At 42.3% G+C, this 22,793-nt stretch overlaps 1 protein-coding gene across 6 annotated transcripts in view; it reads right to left on the bottom strand.

The window, feature by feature from the left end:
* The window catches only part of RPH3A (rabphilin 3A), a 192,206-nt gene that overhangs the window by 55,405 nt on the left and 114,008 nt on the right, over nt 1-22,793 (bottom strand). For all 6 annotated transcript variants that reach the window (XM_031650782.1, XM_017946222.3, XM_017946221.3 and 3 more), the window contains exons 3-4: nt 18,971-19,059; nt 10,821-10,832 (exon numbers count right to left, since the gene is read on the bottom strand). In XM_031650782.1, coding sequence (XP_031506642.1) covers nt 10,821-10,832; nt 18,971-19,041 — 83 coding nt within the window. In that variant the 5' untranslated portion in view covers nt 19,042-19,059. The remainder of the gene's footprint in view (nt 1-10,820; nt 10,833-18,970; nt 19,060-22,793) is intronic.

The raw sequence follows: 22,793 nt of genomic DNA, 5'->3' as shown, positions 1-22,793 counted from the left end.
GAATTCACATAAATGTCTAGATTTCCAGCCTCAAAGGCTCTTGTAACATTTTGGGTTCTATCTTGTGTTCTTTTTGCCTTTTCTTATCTTTTTAAGCGAACACTGACATAACATCTATTGGTGCCCACAGTACCTAATTATCTCTCACACATGCCCACTGTGTGCCCGCATCAGCTTATTATCTCTCATGCAAGTCCCCCGTGTGTCTGCATTACCTCATTTAATCCTCACATCACCCCTACAAGGCAGGGGCTGTTCGTGTCCTTATTTCCTGGTGAGGAGGCTGAGGCAAGAGGAAATTAGAGCACTTGCCCAAGGTTGCGTGGCTGACAAGTGGCAGCAGCAGGATTCAGACCCGAGCATCCTGCATATTTACCCTCCACGAGATGGAAAGAATGGGACCTGTGCCCGGCAGTGGTTCAGAGAATCGGAGGCTGCTGGGAGCAGAGTTAAGGCTGTGGTCTATGACAAATTAGTATCCTCTCCACTAACACCATGGTCTACGCCCCAAGGTTCTGAGGTGTATCACCGGAGTGGAAGGCAGGATTGAACACTGCTAGAAATTCTTGTCCCTATGAGGGAAAAAAATCAGGAACTCTGAATCCTCAGGAGCCAGCCCCGCATTAGCCGCCAGCCTTGGTCCCTTCTGCTAGCCTAACCACAGCAGCAGGCATGAAATTGCCTTTTGACATTGGAGGCTGGAAATTAAAAGCCCATCTTCCTCCCTCTTCCCCCTCTTCTGCCATCCCCCCACCTTAGCTAGCTTGCTCTGAAGAGCAGAGAAGGAAGAGTTTGAAGGAAAAGGGAAGCAGATGTCTTGGGGCAAGTCTTGTTTCCAGAAAGGGAAGGAGGACGTGGCCTGGGGAAATTCTGCTGGAAACACACCTTGCCTTCCCACGTGTGGCCTTGGATGGGACACCTCTGGGATGAGCACATGCTAACACTGCTCAAAACCCCTTGCTCAGAACTCTCCAGTGGTGTCTCATTGACTTAGAATAAAACCCAGAACTAGGCAGAAGTGATGGCTGCACAACATTGCGAAGATACTGAATGCCACTGAATTGTATGCTTTACAGTGATTACTTTTATGGTATGTGAATTTTACCTAAATAAAATAAAATCCAGACTTCTTGCTTATTCTGCAAAGTCCTACCTGGTCTGTCCTTTACCTGTCCCTCTGTCCTCATTGCCCCTTGCTCCCCCTGGTCACTAGACTCCAGCCGCACTGGCCTCTCTGCTCAATCTTAAACACCCAAGTCTTCTTTTTGTCTCAGGTCCTTTGTACTTGCTGTTCCCCCTGCCAGGACACTTACCTCCCTGGATCTTCCCTCTCATCATCCTGGTCTCAGAGAGGCTGTCTTTGATCTCTCATTGCCCTGGTTCACTTTCTCCATTGCACCCGTCTCTAGCTGAAGTTATCTTTCAAATTTTTTCTTGTTATATATTTATTACCCCTTTATCTCCCACCAGAACATAGATTACAGGATGGCATGGAGCTTGTCTGGCCCCGGTTCTCTATTGTGTCCATGGCATTTAGATCATTCTCTGACAGCAAGTACATAAAAAGAGGTTTTGAATAAGACCTGGTCCCTGGAGGCCAAAGGAGATGTTAAATGCCTAATTATACAGGTGACATGCAGGGAGACTGAAGCAATGGAGGTTACTCATCCTAGAGATTGGGCAGAACTTCTTGAGGAAGTGAGGAGAATTCATTGTGATCCTGGTGAAGATGAAGCTTCAGGGCCCCCTGTTTGCACAGGCACCTCCTGAGGCCCTAGGATGGGCCCTAGCAATGGTCATGTGATTAGGAAAGTTTGCAGAAGCAAGGTGGTTTTCTCTTTTTGATCTTGAAGAGGACCCCTTAAGTACATAAGCTTTGGGCCCCACAAAGCTATGGCTGACTTCTGCTGAGACCTCAGAGATAAGCTGAAGGGGTGATGGAAGGTAGGGGAGAGATGGAGTCTGGCAAAGGGCATCAAACTTTCTTTGCAAAAGCTGGAGTAGAGCAAGCAGGCAGCATGCTGGAGGGAAAGAAGACCAGTATGATTACCAGCCTCTAGGATGGTCCCCAGAGGTCCCTGCCTCCTGTTATTCATACTCTCCTGTGTGTGGTCCCCTCCCATGCTGAATCAAGGCTGATCCAGTGTGATCATCTAAATACAGTGGAAGTGATGCTGTGTGGCTTCCAAACCATAAAAGACACTGAAGCATCCACCATGGCCAGCCACCTTGTTGTGAGGACACTTAAACAGCTCCGTGGAGAGGCCCACTTGGAGGGGAACTGAGGCCAACAGCTAGTACCAAACTGCCAGCTATGTGAGTGCCTCCTCGATCCCCTATGAAGCCTTCAGATAACTGCTGCCCCAGGTGACATGTCTGCAGCTGTATGAATGACCTTGTGCCAGGGCTGCCCAGCCAAGCCACCCTCCAATTCCTACTCACAGAAACTGTGAGGGATAATCAATGGTTTCTGTAATTTTAAGCCACTTTTTTGAGATGATTTGTTATCAGATAACTAGGAAACCCAGCCCAGCAGGAGGATAGAGATAGACTGGTAGCACCCACCCCACAGTGTCTGGATTCATGTTCTATTGCTGCATGACACATTCTTACAAATGTAGGGGCTTAAACTAACACACATTTATTTTCTCACAGTTTCTGGGGGTCAGGAGTCTGGGCTTGGCTTAACCGGGTCTTCTGCTCAGGATTTCACAAGGATGCAATCATGGTATGGGCTGGGCTGTGTTCTCATCTGGAGGCTTGAGAGGGGAAGAATTAGCTTCTAAGCAAAAATTCATTGGCAGAATTAATTTGCTCGCAGCTGTATGACCCAGGGCCATGGCCTTTTGTTGGCTGTTGAGAGAGTCCCTACCCCAGGTCCTAGAGGCTGCCTACATTTCCTAATCATGTGGACCTCTCTGATCCCATTGTGTGGGCCACTTCCTTCATCAAGTCCACAAGGAGAATCTCTAGCTCCTGTCACCCGAGACAGTCTTATATAACATAATGTGATCCCAAGAGTGACAGCTCATCCCCTTTGCTGCATTCTATAGGCTAGAAGCAAGGCTCAGGTCCTGCCCACCCTCGGGGTCAGGGCATTACACAAAGGCATGAACACCAAGAGGTGGGGATCACTTTGAAGTCTGCCTGCTGTGGCATTCCTGGCAGATATCCTTTCATCCTTGCTTGAATGCCTCCTATGATGGAGGCCTCACTCTCTTTATGCAGAGTCTGTGCCATGCTATTGGGAAGATCTTCCATTTGGTGTGCCAATGCCCCTCAGCCTGCTGTTTCTTCCTGTTACTTTTAAAGGATACAGTGGACTCCTGTATAATGAAGATCACCTACCCTTCGCAAAGAGCCCCAGTCATAACGGAATTCAGCCACTCCCAAGTCTCATCAGTTTTCCATGGAAATGGACACTTCACTGCCCCTATTCTCCCTTATTTGCCGCCGCATCTCTTCCTGGATTTCTCTGTTGATCCTCCTTTATTTTCTGCCATTACAAAGCAGCTCCGTGACCAAAACTGAACACATGTGAGATTCTAGGCCTAGTCCCCAGTGAAGACCCTCCAAGGACACATTCCTGCAGCTCACAATCTGGTCAGGAGCCAGCCTGACCTGAAGTCAATGGCTCACACCCCACCACCACACCATTGCCAGTGTTATTGTGCACAGGAAATGCAAGCATCTGAACACACATGGCTCCAGAGACATAAGCAGGGCTGGGGGTCCCCCAGAGGCCCTGCCTAGGATAATTGCCTCCATCTGCAGACTGCAGATGAGCAGCCCTGCGGGAGGCTGCTGGCACCTTTCCAAACCCTTCCCCCATCCTCTGTTCCAGAACACGTAGTTGACAAACAGCTCATCGTGTTTGAAAATGTCGCCGATTGGTCTCAGTGGGAATCTGCAAGCCTCCTGTGGATTTTCATGTTTTAATTCCAGAAGCAAACAGACAGAAACAAGATCAGTTTTCAGACCAAAGCTTTTGCTCTCAGGGGACAGAATGGGCTTGTCTAGGTCTTCCTGAGTCGAGGAGCGATGTGAGCACAAGGTCGTCAAGAATCGGGTCCTTGGGATAAGACCCTTGCCAAGGGCTTCTGGACACAGGATGGCAGCTCTGTGTCCTTAAGACCAGAGCCAGAGTCCAGCGTTGGGATCTTGTTAAAGACCAAAGCCAGAGACCAAAGTATTGTTCCCCTTGGACAAGTAAGAGAATTGTATCCAATCCAGAAAATACCCAGCGGGCCTACTATGTGCTAATTTGAACCCTTGTTGACTTGGCAGAGTTAATGAGTGGAATCCTGGGTCTGACACTTGTTGGCAGTATGTGCTGGGCCTCTGCTCTGCTCTGAACCTCAGTTTCCTGGTCTGTTAATTGAGAATGTTAATAGGGCATGCATCACAGGGTCCTTGGGAAGGTTAAATATGAAAGTGCATGCCAAGTGCCCAGGAAACAGCAGCCCTTGCTATTGTGACCATCCTCTTAATCTACCAGGATGCCCTAACTTTTTAGTGAGGGATGAATTGCACCGGGAACTTTGCAAGCAAACTGAGATGTGCTCCACAGTTTCGTGGGACTGCCTCTCCAGGTGAGTGCTGGCATTTTTCACAGTAACTCATTAGCTAGCTGCTGGCAGAGTAGCCCTTCAACCTAAGCAGACGGTGGCTGCCTACAATGACAGCCCTGGCTGCTATGAAGATACAGTAACCTAAGAGAGGGGATGCAGGAGTAGGCTTTGGGGTCATAGAGCTCCGATTTCTTTTCTGGCACTGCCCTGCCTGGATGTGCAACCTTAGGAACAAGTTACATAGCATCTCTGAGTCTTAGTTTCCTCATCTGTTAAAGGGAATACGTACTAGTGAGCTCATTAAGCTCATATGAGGGTCAACTAGACCGTGCATAAAAAGTGTTTAGCGTAGATCCTAGGACTTGGTAAATGCTCCAAAAAGGAGAACTTGTGTTTTCTTTTTCTTCTTATTAAATATTTTTGGTATGAAACTGTGTCTCAAATCCTTGCCACAGTGGCAATTCAGTGAAAAATTACCTAATAGCACTGCACATATAGTGGGCACTGAATCTGAATGAAAGAAAGAATGAATAAATAGAATGTTTTGATAGGGAGGAGTAGGGAAGACAGATGGGAAGACAATGACCCAGGGTGGGAAGAAACCAATGGAATGAAACAAAACGTGCAGCCTGGATCACTGACTGGCATTTGAAATCAGGAAGCTCTTTGACATCTTAAAGCCATGGTAGTAGGAGTGTCCAAATCAATTCCTTGCCCATCTGCACAAACATGAGCCTAGCTGATTTAGCTATTCAGGAGAGAGAGACAGAGAGACAGAGAGAGAGAGAGAGAGAGAGAGAGAGAGAGAGAGAGAGAGAGAGATAGGAGAGAGACCAACTAACCTAGCTGACTTTAAGTGGCAGGAATGAATGCTGGAGAAAATGAACTTTCAGAAACACCCTTCCTGGACCAATCCTTCCTGCAGCTCCCAGATTTCCTTTCTCGATCGGATACACTAACCCCAGACCAGAATCTACTGAGATATTAGGATGCAATGGAAAACAAAGCAAAACAAAACAAAACAAATCAAACTCGAGCTTTAGATTCAGAACAATCTGCATTCAAACCCTGGCACTGTGTGACTTAGGGGAAAGTATTTTATCCCTCTGGACTCTAATCTCCATCTGTCAAATGGAGTTAATAATAATATTTATGTCATAGGGTTTACATTTACTGTCTTGTTGAATTTTTGCAATCCTTTGAGGTAAACATTATTCTCCTCTCGAGTATACCAAGGTTCAGAGAGGTTAATCACTTGCCTAAGGCCGCACAGCTTGAAGTAGCAAAGCCAACTCCAGGGGGGATGTCCTATGCTCTGAGCCACCATGCTATCCTGCCTTTCTAAAAGGCAGCCAGATGGTCCAATCTCACGTTCTGTCTCCCAGGCCATAGTCAACTCTTCCAGACCCCCTGCCCCACTCATCTTAATTATTCGTGGCTCTTCAGTTTAGAGGAAGCTTGAATCTCAGGAAATTTTGACTGTTGGTTCCAAATATCTTTTTTGTATATTTTTTCCAATGAGGTGTTTTTTGTTTTGTTTTATTTTGTTTTGTTTTTAAGAGACAAGGTCTTGTTATGTTGTCCATGCTGGATTTGAGCTCCTGAGCTTAAGCAATCCTCCCACCTCAGCCTTCCAAGTAGCTGGGACTACAGGTGTGCATCACCACATGAAGCTTAATAGGGCTTCATTCTGAGCATCACAGTAGATTGGTCTAATTAGGGGAATGTAAAGTATAGAGACACCAAGAGCCCATCACTGGCTTAAAATGCTGATGGTTGTGTGATGTGAATGGGGATGGAAACAAGCACGTTCCCCCAGACGATGAAGAACTTAGGGGCTCTCTAGGGCCTGTCTACCACTAGCTAATCTGCAAAGAACAATGTGCCACGTCCTGGCTGCAGGAAGAAATGCTCAGAGCTGCCTTTGAGGTGGAAGCAGTGAATTGGTTGTATGCCCCTACGCAAAATACACCTATTATTTTAGAAGGCACTTTACTGCCCACTTTAGAACCTAAACACCTTTACTGGGAAAAGATAACATAAACCCTATCTGGGTACTGGTCTGAACCTATAAAAGCCTCTGGGCAGTGCAGAGGGGTGGCCTGTGATAGAGTTCATCACTTCTCAAACTTTAGCATGCCTAAGATTCACTTGGTGAGCTAGCCAGAATGCAGATTTCTGGGCCCTTTGCAGAAATTTGGGTTCAGAAGGTCTGGGGTGGGACTTGAGAATTTGCATTTCCAGGAGAGGAAGGAATAAAGTCGGGATGGTTAATGGGTACAAAAATACTCGTAGATAGAAGGAATAAGATCTAATATTTGGTAGCACAATGAATAGGATGACTATAATTAACAATATTTTATTGTATATTCAAAATAACTAGAAGATTAGAATTAAAATGTTCTCAACACAAATAAATGATAAATGTTTGAGGTGATACGTATTTCAATTACCCTGATTTGATTATTCCACATTGTACATAGTACCAAAATATCACATGTACCCCAAAAATATGTAAACTATTTTATGTCAATAAAAAAATTTTAAAATTTAGAAAGAAAAAAAGAGACAAACATTGGGGAAAAAAATTAATATGTAGTATTTTAGTAAAAGCATGAAATATGGTTTATTGTAAGGATGGCCCCAATATTTCACTCTTCTCTGTATACATGCCCTATGCCATGTGAATTTGAAATTGATCACCGAAAAGTCAGGGTCTATTTTCTCTTCTTTCCTTTTGAGATTGTGTCTCACTTGGTTGCCCAGGCGGGAGTGCAGTGGCACAATCTCGGCTCACTGCAACCTCCACCTCCTGAGTTCAAGTAATTCTCCTGCATCAGCCTCCTGAGTAGCTGGGACTACAGGCATGCACCACCATGCCCAGGTAGTTTTTTGTGTTTTTAATAGAGACAGAATTTCACCACATTGGCCAGGCTGGTCTCGAATTCCTGACCTCAAGCGATCTGCCCACCTCGGCCTCCCAAAGTGCTAGGATTCCGGGCATGAGCCACCACGCCTGGCTCTAGCATCTGTTTTGCTACTCCTTAAATCTAGCCCAGACTTAGGACTTGCTGTGGGCAATAAAATGCAGGGGAGTGATGTTGCACTAGTCCAGAGGCAATGCCTCCAAAGGCCTTGTGTGTTTCTGTTTACTCTTATACCCTGCCATCACCATGGGAAAACCCAGGATATCCTGTTGGAAGGTGACGCATGTGATATCATGTTGGAAGAAATGTATCATTCCAGACATGGTCATCTTAGATCAGCCAACCCTTTGATGCATAAATGAGCCTAGCCAAAGTCCATAGAGTCAGTTACCAAGCCCAGATGCCAGAGAACAAGTAACTGTTCTAAGCCACTGAGTTTTAAGATGGTTTGTTACACAGCAAAAGCTAACTGATACATTTTTCACCATGGCAAAAAAAAAAAAAAAAAAGAAAAAAGAAAAAAAAGAGTGAAACTTGTTAGACTTCCTACACTTATTTTACAGTTTACCATTACGTTAAATTCCAGTTGTATAATGTTTACCATACTATTTTTAATGCTTTCAGCCACTAAAGGTCTTTATCCAGCTCCACTCTTATCTGTCTCAAATATTTGGCTTCTGAATAAAGTATTATTCAAAGAAAGACTTTCACTGCTAAGAAAAAGTCTAAAGACCACTGTAGGTAATCTGCTCATTTTCCCAGATGCCTGAGACTCACAAGGAGAAAGGGAATTGCCAAGAATCATGAGTAGAGAGAGGATGGTCCAGGACTTGAGAAACCAGTCTTCTCGATGTGCTTCATCTGCTACCAGAAGGCACCTGCTCAGGTGCACCACGAGGGGGTCAGAATGAAGCCACCCACCAAGGCCAGCATCAGTGGACCCCAACACAAAAGGAAATTAGCCCCAACTCCAGATGGAAGCCCCTCATAGATGTTTCCCCTTGAAATACTGCAAAGGGCAGCCTCCCATATCTTTCCTGCCTCCCACCTTGATTCTTCATTGCATGCACACAATAGTCACATAATAAATACTCGCCAGATGTCCCTATTAATAAATTATAACTCCCTAAAGGAGTGGGATGATAGAAAAGCTGTCGGGGCATGAAAGCTCTGAAGCATTCAACAGCAGAGGTGTGCAGAAAATTAATCCTTTTTCTTTTCTTTCTTCTTCTCTCCCTGCCTTCGCCTTGGATGCCAACATGGGCAGGTGTCTGCAGGAAGTCTCTTTAGAGCACAGTGAATGGGATTTTAATGAATCCTGAAGGAAAGGAGGGGCAGCTAGACCACAGAATGTTTTGCCCATGACTAGCTGGTATAAAGGCCCCTTTGGATGAAATTTACCCCATCCAGACTAATGGGGGGGTGCAGAAGGGATGCTGTGGGTCCCCCACGTCCTCAGAATGCCAAGGGGACCTGGGGCTCCTGTTAACCTTTTTAGCCAGACTGAATTCCATTCTGTTCTTATAAAATCCCATGTTGTCTCTCACAGTTGGGCTTGGCAGATGCCGTGTCCCCTACCGGGAGCTCCTCTGTCTCCTCCACCTAGTGCTCCTCCCTCTCCTGGTCTCAGCTTACACATCACTTCTTCCAGGAAGCTCTCCATCATCACCCTCGGGTCTGAGGTAGGGGACTGTCTTTGTGCTCCACAGTCCACTGTGATTCTATGATTATAGCTCCACACATACCGGAGTGTATTTGTTGGTGACTGGCCCTTTATTTGTTTGTAGACTCCACTAGACATACCTTTATACTTGGCTAACTGCGTCCCTGGTGCTTAGCATGGTGCTTGGTATTTAGTAGGTACTCGGTGTAAGTGTTTATTAATAGAGGAAGGGAGGAAGGAAGGGAGGGAGGGAGGAAGAAAGGTGGGGGGGAAGGAAAGAGGGAGGGAAGGGAGGAGGGAGGGAGGGAAGGATCTTGGGGATGAAGGACAGAGGGGAAGAGGATGAACATGCTACCTTTCAGCCTGCAGCATTCGTGAAACCTCTAAGAGCCTTGAGAGCCTCTGGAGTCATGAACTTCTCTCTTGTGATGTTCATATTTGTAATCTGACAATGACCCAGCATCTCTCTCCAGCATGTCTGAATAATATACTCATGATTTCATAGAAAGCAGATCTTGCCTGTCCAGGGTCCTGTCAGCCAACGACAGAGCTTGTAGAGCATTCCATTAGTCTTTACAAGGCAGCTTGTTGAAAGCTCTCATCTGACAGATGGAGAAACTGAGGCACAGGGCAGGGAGAAGAGTTTTCCTGGGTCTCCTGGCTACATATTAGCTGTGATAACTAAATCTTTAGAGCATTCTGGGTCTGATAATGTGGTTATTTGGGTCCAAAAAGGCTGAAAAAGTTGCGCAAGAGTCTTCTATATAAACATAAGGGTAAGGCAAGGCTGTAATTCACACCTTCATCTAACTTTGCTTGGTTAAGCTTTACAGTTGATGAAGCTTCCTGCAAACATCTCATTTGATCCCACCACCAGCCAGTGAGGAGGGAGGGGCAGGGTTACTGTGCCTATTTTACAAACAAGATAACCAACACTCAAGGAGGTGAAGGGCTGTGTCCCAGGCCACAGGGACCGTGAGTCCCAGAGTCCCATGATTGCGGGGAGGGGAGGTAAAAATGACTTTCCATAGTTTCTGAATGTGTGCACGCAACTGAAGATGGGGCTGCTTTGCAGTCTGGCTGCTCATTTATTGGACCCGGCATCCAATCTGTCATGCGTATTTAGGAAATGAATCCAATTAAAAACACAAAAGTTGTGAGAAAAGATAGGGCCTCTGCGTCAAAGGTATTTTGCTGGGAAATCAGGATGACCTCTGATGAGGTGACAAAGACCAAATGTACAGCACATAACAATCCAGAGCCCTGCCCTGTTCATCATCATCTTTTATTCATGGTAGTAGGTATTAGAGTTAACATTTTCCTTATCGCAGAACAGTGGTCCCTAGCAAAATGCTGCAGAAACAAGGGCACTGAGTGGCCAATAAACTTGCTGAAATCCTACACATCACTAACAAGAATTGAGGGCTAAGAAATATTTTGTATCCTTTTATCAAGTTTGGTGTGAGTTTTTTTTTTTTAATAAGTATTTTTTCCTAAGGTGGGTGTGGGTATTTTTTATATTTTAGCTTTTTAAAAAAATATTTAAAATTTGCTAGTTCCTTTTTTAACCATCTCTCTTCAGGGGCAAGCCACCTTGATCAGAGAAAGAGATAAAATACAGTGTAAAAAAAATAAATAAATAAGTTATAAAATACTCACTGTTCTTTATCACTGAAGGAAGGCAGAGAAAGGAGAGAAAGAAAAAAATGAATAAAGTTAGGTAAGAAATCGTCACAATATCAACACTGTCTGGATGCAACACTCACATAGTTTGAATTATGATGACCTACTTCCATTTCATTTCAGCCATTATCTAAAACAAGGCTGCTTCAACATAGCGTTATGAAATCCACATCTTTGATTAAATTGACCAGCCAGTTTGGCTTATTAATTAACTAAGCTGATCATGTATGTATTTGAATAATGGTTTGAGGCACTAAAAAGAAATCACTGAATGATCTCATGGCCATCATCTTTCTTGGTTTCTGTTATTTCAAACACTGGGGGACAAGGACCACACTAGGTAGAGCAATGGGCCCTGAACAGTAGACCTTGTAGTTCCCCAGTTTGGGAAAGCAAGTTCTTCCTCTCTAGACTGGAGACCAGCATCTCCATTTATGAGGCATGCAACCAAAAGCAGGTCATATCGTCTCTTTGTGCCTCAGTTTCCACCTCCCATGTCTGGCACTCTCTGGTTTGCAGACTTGAATGCTAGACAGAAGTATCAACTGTCAAAGACCAGCATTTCTCCCCATGTATTCTTAACATGAAGAACTGAACCATTGCCCTAACCAAGCAAGGAGTAGACGCATTCATTTCTCTCAAATTCCCCTGTTGTTGGTTTCAAACGTGATCATTAAATTCAAGGACAGTGAGAGAGGAAGACATTTGAAAATAACAAAAGCAGGAAGCATGTCTGGCTAGCCAGCAGTTAATTACGACTAGATTTGTTAATTTACTGGAGAAAGACATTATAAGTGTCTGCATTACTTCACCACCACTGCAACAGACTAGATAGCATGTGTGATGACTGTAATTCACCCATTAGCATTTATTGGAAAATAATTTTAATATCTGAAGAAAAGGCAGCAGCAATCAAGCCAGCCAGATGCATTCAGAATGCCAACATGTTTCATGGGAGCCCAGGAACGCTTTAATGAAATGGCGTCCAGACTGTTTGGATAATTTTAATTTAATTGTAAGGCAAATTGTTTGGCTTCATATCGACTAAAGTAAACTCTGATGGATGAGATTTTAATTAACTGACATTTCTTAAATAAAATAAATATTTTACCCCATCCACCCTTCAGGCAACTGTTTATCTTACAGAGACACACTTTCTGGCTGAGGAAATATTCTCTGCAAAATAAGTTTGGCTCCAAGAAGACATCGAATTTCCTATGAAAAAGGAAACCAAAAGAGTTCAATAGTGTCTTCAAAACAGTAAAACTTGTAGAACTGGAGGAGGTATTAGATAGAAGTAGTAAACAGACATGAGACATTTGCTTTGGAGTACATGGGTGGACTAAATATTCAGAAAGACCCTTCACCAATATAAAATTAGATCCTAGAAAAATTAAAGCAAACTTAAAAAAAATGCAGTTCTGGGATTTCTAGAAAGTAAGGAAATTCTCCAAATGAATAAACCAAATAGATTTAATTAAAATAAAAAACTTTTTCTCTTCAAAAGACTCTGTTATGGAAAAGGAAAGGTAAGTAACAGACTTGGAGAGAGTATTTGCAACATGTATATCCACAAGGGATTTTATCTCTAACATAAGGAAACTTGTAAAACTTAATAAGAAGAAGATGAATTACCTGATTTTAAAAATGGACAAAAGATTTGAAAAGATACTTCAACAAAGATTTATACAAATGGAAAAAATTTATATTTGTATGTCTAACATCATTAATTATTAGGGAAATGCAAATTAAAACCACAATGAACCACTATACACACACCAAGAAGGTTAAAATTAGAAAGACTGATCATACCAAGTGCTGCTGAGGTGGTAGGGAAGCTGGAACTGTCATCCACTTCTGGTGGAAATTTTAAATAATACAATAAACTTGAAAAACAGTTTGACAGTTTCTTAAAAAGTTAAACCAGCATCTACCATATGACTGAAACACTCCACTTTTAGGTAATCACCCCAAAGAAATGAAAGTATGTGTCTATACAAAGTTTTATTTGTACTAGCCCAAACCCACTGTTCATCAATGGATGAATGAGTAAATGAACTGTGGCATATTCGCATAATGGAATAATATACAGAAATTAAAAGAAACAAATATTGATATATAAAACAATATGATTGGATCTCAAAATAATTACACTGAGTGAAAGAAGACAGATAGCTCCCTTGCACAAAGGGTACACACTGGATGATTCCATTTATATGAAGTTCCAGAAAAAGCAAACAAATTTATTGCTAAATAGTGATGACTTAGGGATGGGTGGGGAGAGGGAGGGGTAAGAAGGAGGAACTATAAAGGGTAACAAGGAAGTTTTGGCGATGGATGTATATGTTCATTATCTTGATTACTGTGATGATTTCATGGGTATATACACGCTTTTATGGCTGATGGTGGCTCATGCCAGTAATTCCAGCATTTTGGGAGGCCAAGGCTAGAGGATCACTGGAGTCCAGGAGTTTGGAACCAGCCTGGGCAACAGGCTGGGCAAGACCTTGTCTCTATTTAAAAAAAAAACTTAACCAGGTGCAGTAATGTGTACCCACAGTCCCAGGTTCTCAGGAAGTCAAGATGGGAGGATTGCTTGAACCTGGGCGGTCGAAGCTACAGTGAGCTGTGGTTGTGCTATTGCACTCTGGCCTATGCAACAGAGTGATATACTGTCTCTAAAAAAATAAAAATATAAAATTATCCAATTGTACTTTAAATTACCCTAATTGTGTACCGTTGAAGGTATATTAGTTATACCTCTATAAAGCATATTTTTAAAAAGGAAATTCAGCAAACTGAATCCAGAACAGGGAGCTGTGAGCAATAAACCAATGCAAATACCAACATTACATTCTAGGGGCTGATGTGGAGATCCTGACAGGTGCAGAAGCTGAATTGGAGATATGCACATGGAGCCAGGACCCTCAAAGGGAGCAAAAGTGTTTCTGGATGACCAGAGCATCTCACTCCTGGCAGAAGCAAGTGTAAATACCTCTGAAGAAAAATGTTCCCAAGGTAGGTCCCTAGGATTCTCACAGGCTGAGCATTCAAAGTGCAAGTAATTATGAGTGAAAATCTGCAGGAAAGACAAACAACAGACCTACATGGTCAGAGGCTTCAGGCAGTGGTGTGCTGGTAAATGTTTAACAACTGACTCTCTGGGGAAAGAGCCCCGTGGAGGCTGATTTCAAATGCCAACATGATGTGACTAAATGAAGAGCTGGGAATAAATGTACAGCAGCATACCTTTATATAGTATTTCCACCTTACAGGCATAATAGACATAAATAACAGAGAATATCAAAATGTAGTAAAACAGGTCAGGTGCAGTGGCTCACACCTGTAATCCCAGCATTTTGGGAGGCCAAGATGGGAAGATCACCTGAGGTCAGGAGTTCAAGACCAGCCTGGCCAACATGGTGAAACCCCGTTGGGAGGGAGACAAAAGAATCGCTTGAACCTGGGAGGTGAAGGTTGCAGTGAGCCAAGATTGTGCCATTGCACTCCAGCCTAGGCAAAAGAGCAAGACTCTGTCTCAAAAAAAAAAGATAGTGAAATAATTGAAACATGTTTGATTTTGAATATTTATCACCATTGTGTGTAATATGATTTAACTATAAATATATATTTGTTCATTTCAGGGAAAGGGTCTCTCTGTTACCCAAGCTGGAGTGCAGTGGCATAATCATAGCTCACTGCAGCCTCGAACTCCTGGGTTCAAGCAATTCTCCTGCTTCAGCGTCCTGAGTAGTTGAGACCACAGGCATGCACCACCACATCCAGCTAATTTTTAAATTTGTTGTAGAGGTGGAGTCTCACTGTGTTGGCCAGGCTGGTCTCAAACTCCCGGCCTCAAGTGATCCTCCCACCTTGGCCTCCCAAATTGCTGGGATTATAGGTGTGAGCCATAGTTCCTGGCTAATATATATCTTAATTTTTAATAATGGCCATGTTTATTAACTGGCTCACAAAATTCCTAAAAATTTAACATCCATTCTAATGAGCTTTTATGGTACATATCCAGCATGCCACTGAATCAGGTATAATTATTGGATACAGAATGTGAAGTTACTGTATGTGAAATACTTAAAGAAATAAAATGTGGATTAAAACAAGCAAGAGTCAAGAGACTAAAAATGGTTAGGAAGATACTAAAAAGAATGAAAAATAATTTTTAGAAATAAAATATGTAACTGCTAAACTCTAAAATGCAATGGGTGGTTTAATGGCCAATTAACATGCTTTAAGACAGAGTATAGCCAGGATGAAAGACGTGAAGAAATTACCCAAAATACAGCAGAGAGGTAAAGAGATATAAAATATGAAAGAGAGAACAGACAGAGCAAGACCCCAACTCAAAGAAAAAAGTGAGAGAGAGAATAAGCAACATGGAGGTCTAATATTTATCTAATCAGATTCCAGATAGGGAAAATAGGGAGAACCGAAGAAAGAAAAATATTTCAAGAGATAATGCTGAGAATTTTCTAGAACTAGAAAATTTCTAGATTTTTCATGTTGGAAAACATGAATCCACTGTTTCAGGAAGCACAACACACAACAAGTAGAAAAAAACAATAAGAAATATACACTTAAGCACATCGTTCTACAGAACATCAAAAAGAAGGTCTTATGTGGAGGGAAAAATCATCTACAGAGGAAGGGCAATTTGTTGACTTAAGACTCTTAACAGACACTTGAAAGCACAACCAATCCTTCAAAGTCTACCTAGAATGCTGCAACCTTCAAGAACAAGGGATAAATCGATGTTTTAAGATACACACAGTCTGAGAGAGCTTACCAACAGAATTTTACCAAATGAAAAGCTGTACTTCAGGAAGAAGTAAAGTGGCCCCAAGAAGGACCAAGATTCAGGAAGATTTGAACATTGAACCAGAAAACTAGAAGACAGGAAAATTTTTTTTTAAATGCCAGTATAAAATAATAATGTCTAATATATGGAGTTAAATAAAGGATTAAACTAAGATATTAGAGAAGAGTCGTATGTAGGTAAGGAGGGTCGGAATTAAGATATTGTTAGAGTGTTTTAAGCACCTTGTGTTACCTAGAGGAAGATGTTGAGACAGTGAGTAACTCCAGACATGATTAGCTATGAATGGTAATACTTTAAGGATAGCTATGGAAATCATAGGAATGAACCACATGACTTTGAAACCAATAACGAGAAAAGTAGAATTTGTAAACCCCCAAGCCCAGTTAATCAATTAATAAAAATAAAAGGCAAGGAGAGAAACAAAAGAACCATAGAAAAATAGAGACCAAAACAACAAGAGAGTAGAAAAGTTAAACTATATAATAGATCAGCAAACTATAGGCTACAGGCCAAATACAGTCAGCTGCCTGTTTTTATTTAAAAAAAAACAAAAACAAACAAACAAAAAAGCCATGCCCATTGATGTGCATGTTGCCTATGGCTGATTTTGCACTAGAACAGTGAAAGTGGAGTTGTTGCAATGGAGACTTTATGGCCAGAAAAGCCTGAAATATTTACTATTTGGTCCTTTATAGAAAGAGTTTGCTGATAATTACAGTATCTGTAAATGGATTAAAATCATCACCTAAAAGACAAAGATTACCGCACTGAATTAAACAATAACAAAAGAAACAAAATCTGGCTAAAAATATCCTTTATATTCCCTTACCTGAAATGTAAGAGGACTAAAAGATTAAAAATAAAAGGATAAAAAAATACTAAAGAAAGCTGATGTTGTTTTTTAATATCACAAAAGGGAGTTTAGGACAAAAAAATCATTATTAGAGATAAAGAGAGACATTACATAATGATAAAAGGTTCAACTTTTCAGTAATATAGGTCATCTCCAAACCTGTAGCCATCTCACAGAACCACAAGGAGAAACTGACAGATCCATGGTGACTGAAGGAGATTTCAGCATAATACAAGTAGACTAAAAAGCCGTAAATGTAAAAACATGTTATAAACACAATTAATAATCTCATTTTGATATGTGAGTGACCTTACAAACTATAATTATAGAATGCACATTTTTCTTATGTACTCATTGAGCATAGCCCAAGATCTGGTTATAAGCCAAATCTTAACACATTTCAAAGATGAAGTATCATATGGGTCATATTCTCCAACCGAAATGCCATTAAATTTGAGTTTAATAACGAAAAAAGTAATAAGTTAAGAATCCTCAAACATCTAGAAATTTTTAAATATACCTCTAAATCACTCTTGGGTTAAAGTAGAAATCATAAGAGAAATTTTAAAATACATAGAAATGAGAAACAATGAAAATACTATATGTTGAAGCTTGTGGGATCATTTGAATGTGGTACTTTGTCGATCACATTTATAATTACTAATATTAGAAAAAAGGGAAGTTTTATATTAATGAGGTAAGTACACAACCCAAGTATTTAGAAAGTAATAGAATACACTTAAGAAAATGAGAAAGGATTATTTAATAGAAATTAGAACAAAAATTAATCAGACAGTAAATGACAGGGCAATATTAAATAATAAGAAAGGCATTCCCATTTCAATCTCCTTTCCAACGTCACGTACTTCAAGGAGAAAGTGCTCATATGACTTTAACACTTCTCTATCACTTGCTAGTTGCCTTTTTAAGTGGGAAGCAAGTCTCAGGCTCAGAGCCTCTGTGAGGCTACAGTTTATAGCTAGAATGTAATAACATTGTTTTTTTAAATTATTTGTCTTCATGGTTACCTTTGTTCATAGAAAGCATGAACTAATTATCCACTTACATCCATTTGTGATTAAAAAAAGCTCTTGTTAGAGTGCTTACATTTTATAAGTAGCCAATTAAGAGAAAATAACAATAATGATATTTCATAGATGAGGTAAAAATTGTAAAAGTGGTGCTCGAATGACCAAGTTTAGGGAAACACTGCTCTCCAATAAGGAAAAAATCTTTGCTAAAAAGCCTTTGTAGGCTGGGGGTAGTGGCTCACACCTGTAATCCCAGCACTTTGGGAGGCCAAGGCAGGAGGATCACTTGAGCCCAGGAGTTTGAGACTAGCCTGGTCAACATAGCAAGACCCTATCTCTACAAAAAGAAATTAAAATTAGCCAGGCATGGTGGTGCATGCCTGTAGTCCAAGCTACTCAGGAGGCTGAGACAAGAGGATTGCTTGAGCCCGGGAGGTCAAGGCAATAAGTTATGATTGCACCACTACGCTTCAGCCTGGGCAACGGAGCAAGACCCTGTCTCAAATTTAAAAAAAAAAAAAAAAAAAGCCTTTCTCCATTCTTTGGGCAAGCCACAACAACTACACCCTGACATTTATTCGTTTTACAAAAATAACCATATCTTCAACTATCCTACCCAGAATTTAAACTCTTAAACTGACCCTAAAATACTGTCTAACAAAAGATTGACAGAAGTCCACAGTTAAGGAAACTTAGAGGTCATCTATTCCAGGGAGACCAACTGGGATGGGTGGGTAACAGAAATGTCCAAAGTAGGCCAGGTATTGGAGACCAACAAGGAATGATGGGGACTGTGGAAAACTGGAGAGATCTTGTCAGTCTAAATATATGAGCTGCTACTTGTCTTCTGCTGAACTGTTGGCAAAATTGCGGTCCAGTATTGTCAGGTCTTCTGATATTTTGAAGTCATGTCAGAAATCTGGACTTTCATGTGAAATCTCCCAATTTTTACATGATCAGGCCCAAAATATAAAAAAGAAAAAAACCATACACACACACTTCTGCAAGTCAGAGTCTGCCAGGTTGTAATCTCTGATCTAGTGCAACTTCCTTATTTGACCGATGAGGGAACCAGGACCCCGAGAGGGGAAGATACTTGCCTATCATCACACAGTAAATTAGCTCATATCCAGAACTAGAACCCAAGTCTGGTTCTGACACCAGGTCAGTTCTCTCTCCAGTCCACCAGGCCACCTAATCTACGGAGCATGAAACTCAGGATTTAATCTGTTCTTCCAACCTTGCAAAATAGTCAAACTACGGGAGACATTTTCATGACTGAACTCCCATTAGGTTCCTCTCCCCCTTCCTCAGGGAAGGAAGCGATTCCTTCTTTTTTTAAAGCGTAGAACTGTCAAAACCTCATCGACTCAAAACAAGCCACTCCCAGGAACATGCAGCAACTTACTTTGATTGAAGGGGCCGGTCACTGGGGTACATCCAACGGTTAGAACTGTTGCTGAACACGGTGTCAGTCATGGTAGACGTCTAGTGCTCCTGGAAAACATCAACCCAGAGAGGACATCACCCCATCATTCGGCCACTCCTTAGTTCTCAAGTCCCTGATTTATACCACACACCCAGTGAGATAGAGAAGAAAGAACTAAATCTAGTTTCTCCATTTTTCAGATAGGGAATCTGAGATCCTAAGGGGGAAAAGTGTCTTGCTGGAAGTCATGGCTACCCCTTGGCAAGAAATGGACCAGAGGGAAGAACCCCTCACCTAAATCCAAGCTCCTCCATACGCTGTTGCGGGGATGTTGAGGGAAGGCCACTGCACCCCCAGCAGTGTGTGGGCCAGAGTTCTTAACGCGAATCCACGGTGTTTCTACCGAGCAAGTCATCTGACTTAGTTGTTGTGGCGTCATCCCTGCCTTTTTTTTCATTTTCTTTTTCTTTCTTCTTTTTTTTTTTTTTTTTTTAAATTATACTCTTTAAGTTCGGGATGTGCAGAACGTGCAGGTTTGTTACAGGTATATTATCGTGCCATGGTGGTTTGCTGCACCCAGTCAACCCATCATCTACATTAGGTATTTCTCCTAATGCTATCCCTCCCCTGGCCCCCCACCCCAGGATAGGCCCCGGTGTGTGATGTTCCCCTTCCTGCGTCCATGTGTCGCTGCCTTTTTTAAAAAAAATACTCTACATCCAAACTATCAGAAAATGGTATTGGCTTGATCTTTAAAATAGATTTAGGATCTGCCTACTCCTTTCAGCCTGCATTGCTACTATGCTGATGCAAACTGCCACTATCCCTGCCTGACTTAATGCAATTGACTCCTCCTTGGTCTTTCTCCATCTACCCTTGTCCCATTTCATTCAGTATTCATAATAACCACAAAGTAGAGACACCCCAGTATTCACCAGCTGATGAGCAGATTAACAAAATGTGATATATCCATGCAATGCAGCATTGTTCCACCATAAAAACAGATATGGTATTGACATATGCTATGATGTAGGTGAACCTTGAAAACATGATGCTAAGTGAAAGAAGGCAGACACAAAACGCCATATATTGTGAGATTCCACCTATATAAAGTATACAGAATAGGAACATCTATAAAAGATGAAAATGAGATCAGTGGTTGCCCAGGCTGGGGGAGGTGCTGGGGGTGCAGGGTTTCTTTGTAAGGACAGTGAAAATATTCTAAAGTTGATTATGGTGATGGATCCACAACTCTGTGAGAATACCAAAAGCCATGGAATTGCCCACTTTAAACGGGTGAATTATATTATCTGTGAGTTATATCTCAATAAAACTGAAAAAATAAAATGGTGCCACCACTTTGGAAAACTGTTTGGCAGTATCTGTTAAGCTAAAAGTCCATCTACCATGTGGCCCAGGAATTCTACTCAGGTACACACCCCAGAAATATGCTCAGGTATATACCCAAGAAAAAAGTGCTTATGTTCTAAGACATATACAAGAATATTTGTAGCAGCTTTATTCATAATAGCTTAACACTGGAAACAATCCAAATGCCCATCAACAGAGAGCAGATAAGGCCGTTGTGATTTATTTGTACAGTGGAATGCTGGTGAGCAATGACAGACAAGCTTCTGATACAGTCCATGTAACGCCATGGATGAACCCATAGATGTTATGTTTAGTGAAAGATGCCAGGAACAAAGAGAACACACTGTCTGATTATATTAACACAAGAGTTAAGAAAAGACAAAGCTATTTGGTGGTGACAGAAATCAGGGCAAATAAATTGCTTACTTTGGGGAGGCTATGGATTCAGAAGGGGAAGGAGGGGGCCTCCATGGGGTGAAGATATTCCATATCTTGATCTGGGTGGCCACTAACCAGGTATACACGTCTGCAAAAACCATCAAGCTAAACTCTTAAGATGTGTGTACTTCATGTCCTTCCCTTCATCCCCCAAAAAGCAAGTCAGCTATGTCACTCTTTTGCTCAAGAGTCTTCAATGGCTCCCCGTTGCTCCTAGACTAAAATCTAAACCCCTTAGCACAGCCTGGCTCCCTGTAGCCTCCTTCTCTTTTCCTCCCACTCTTCTCATGCCCTCTTTCCCAGACCCAAAGGCCTTCCTGCTGCTCCCTCGACATCCCGCCCCGCCGCCCACGTTCCCACTTGCTCTTCCCTCAGCCTGGAAGCCTTCCTGCAGATGCTTGTTCGGCTCACTCTCTCCCTTTGTGTAGGTTTGTTCCTAAATGCCACCTCCTCCAAGAGGGCCTCCCTGACCACTCAGTTTAAAATAGCTCCTACAGGGGGGTCACTGTAGGGAGATCTTCAGGATAAATAGCTAATGCATGCAGAGCTTAATACCTAGGTGATGAGCTGATAGGTGCAACAAACTACCATGGCACACATTTACCTGAGTAACAAAGCTGCACATCCTGCACATGTACCCCGGAAGTTAAAATAAAATATATGTATTTTTGAAAAATAAAATTATCTAAATAAATAAAATAGTTATTCCTCCCGCTTCTCCACTCTGGCCTCCTTTACTCTGATTTATTTTTCTTCCTAGCTCTTATCACTAGCCCAATTTAATATAAGTTGTTTATGTTTACGTTTGTGTCTTTGCTTAGAGTTTGAATCCCCCTGCTAATATGTGCATACCTTTTTCCGTTTTGTTCACTGCTTAGTCTCAAACACTAGCATAGTGTCTGGCACCTAGATGGTACGTAATGAAAATTTGCTGAACGTGTGAAAGAGTCTCCATCAACACTGTCAGAGCAGCTGAACTCAGCCAGGCTTCAGTTCTCTCTGAACCTGCCCCCCACCCCACCCCTCTGAAGGTCTCGCCAAGAGTCAGAGGGAAGAGACCACATGGAGATTGCAGTAATTATTTTAAAAACAAATAGAAAGCAGATCAGCATGTCTAGGGGGTCCTGATTTCCCTGTAGGTCTTGTTGTCTGTGATGCTAAATAGATGAGAACTTGGGAGGTGAACACACAGTGACTTCCCTCTCCTGTCCTGTATCCTTTGTAATTATTCAGTCTTTGTGTGGGAGAAACCGGAGGGGAATGTTGGTTGGACTCGTAGCAGAGAAGGTCCCTTACACTAAAGCTATTTCATCTGCTCCCATGTGGTTAACATAATCTTCCCAGATTAATGTGGGCATTTCATTGCTTCTTCCACTTCAAAAACAGAAAGGAGAGACAGCTCCTGTTGTGAAGGAAATTTGCTGAAAAAGGACTTTAATGTCTCATTATTGCCTGTGGTGAGAGCTGAGCAGACTTCCCTGAAGCCCCCCACCTGGAGGACCCCTGGCCCCTGCTGAGTGCAAAGAGGCTCAGTCCCCGAGCATGAGCTTCCTTGGCTGCTGTTGGTCTAGAAAGCTGAACCTGTAACTGAAGGTTTCATCTGCTGCTTTGCAGCAGAGAGAAGACACTGGCCTTGGAGACCCTGGGAGGAAGGTAGGTCTGGGGTAAGGGAGACACATGATCACCTCCCAGGAACTCTGATCTCCAACTTCCATCATCCTCAGGGCAGCATCTGGCCTGCTCGCACTCTCCTTTGTTCAGTCATGCACACCAGGGCTGTGTTTCCCACTAAAATTCCACCTGCAAAGTCTAAACTCACTGGCTGACCAGCCAGTGGAAACCACCTAGCTCCATCCCTCCAGGCCAAAAGCCACCCTGGACAGCCCTGGTTATTTCAGCTTGGCCACTTGGGGCTCTCAATGCACTTAACATCCCAGGATTGGACTCTTTATCTACTGCTTACCCCAGTCTACCAGGCCCGGACCAGAAGAGG

This window comes from Papio anubis, chromosome 9 (genome assembly GCF_008728515.1).
Source record: "Papio anubis isolate 15944 chromosome 9, Panubis1.0, whole genome shotgun sequence".
NCBI lineage: Eukaryota > Metazoa > Chordata > Mammalia > Primates > Cercopithecidae > Papio > Papio anubis.
This window is presented reverse-complemented; position numbering and strand designations above follow the sequence as displayed.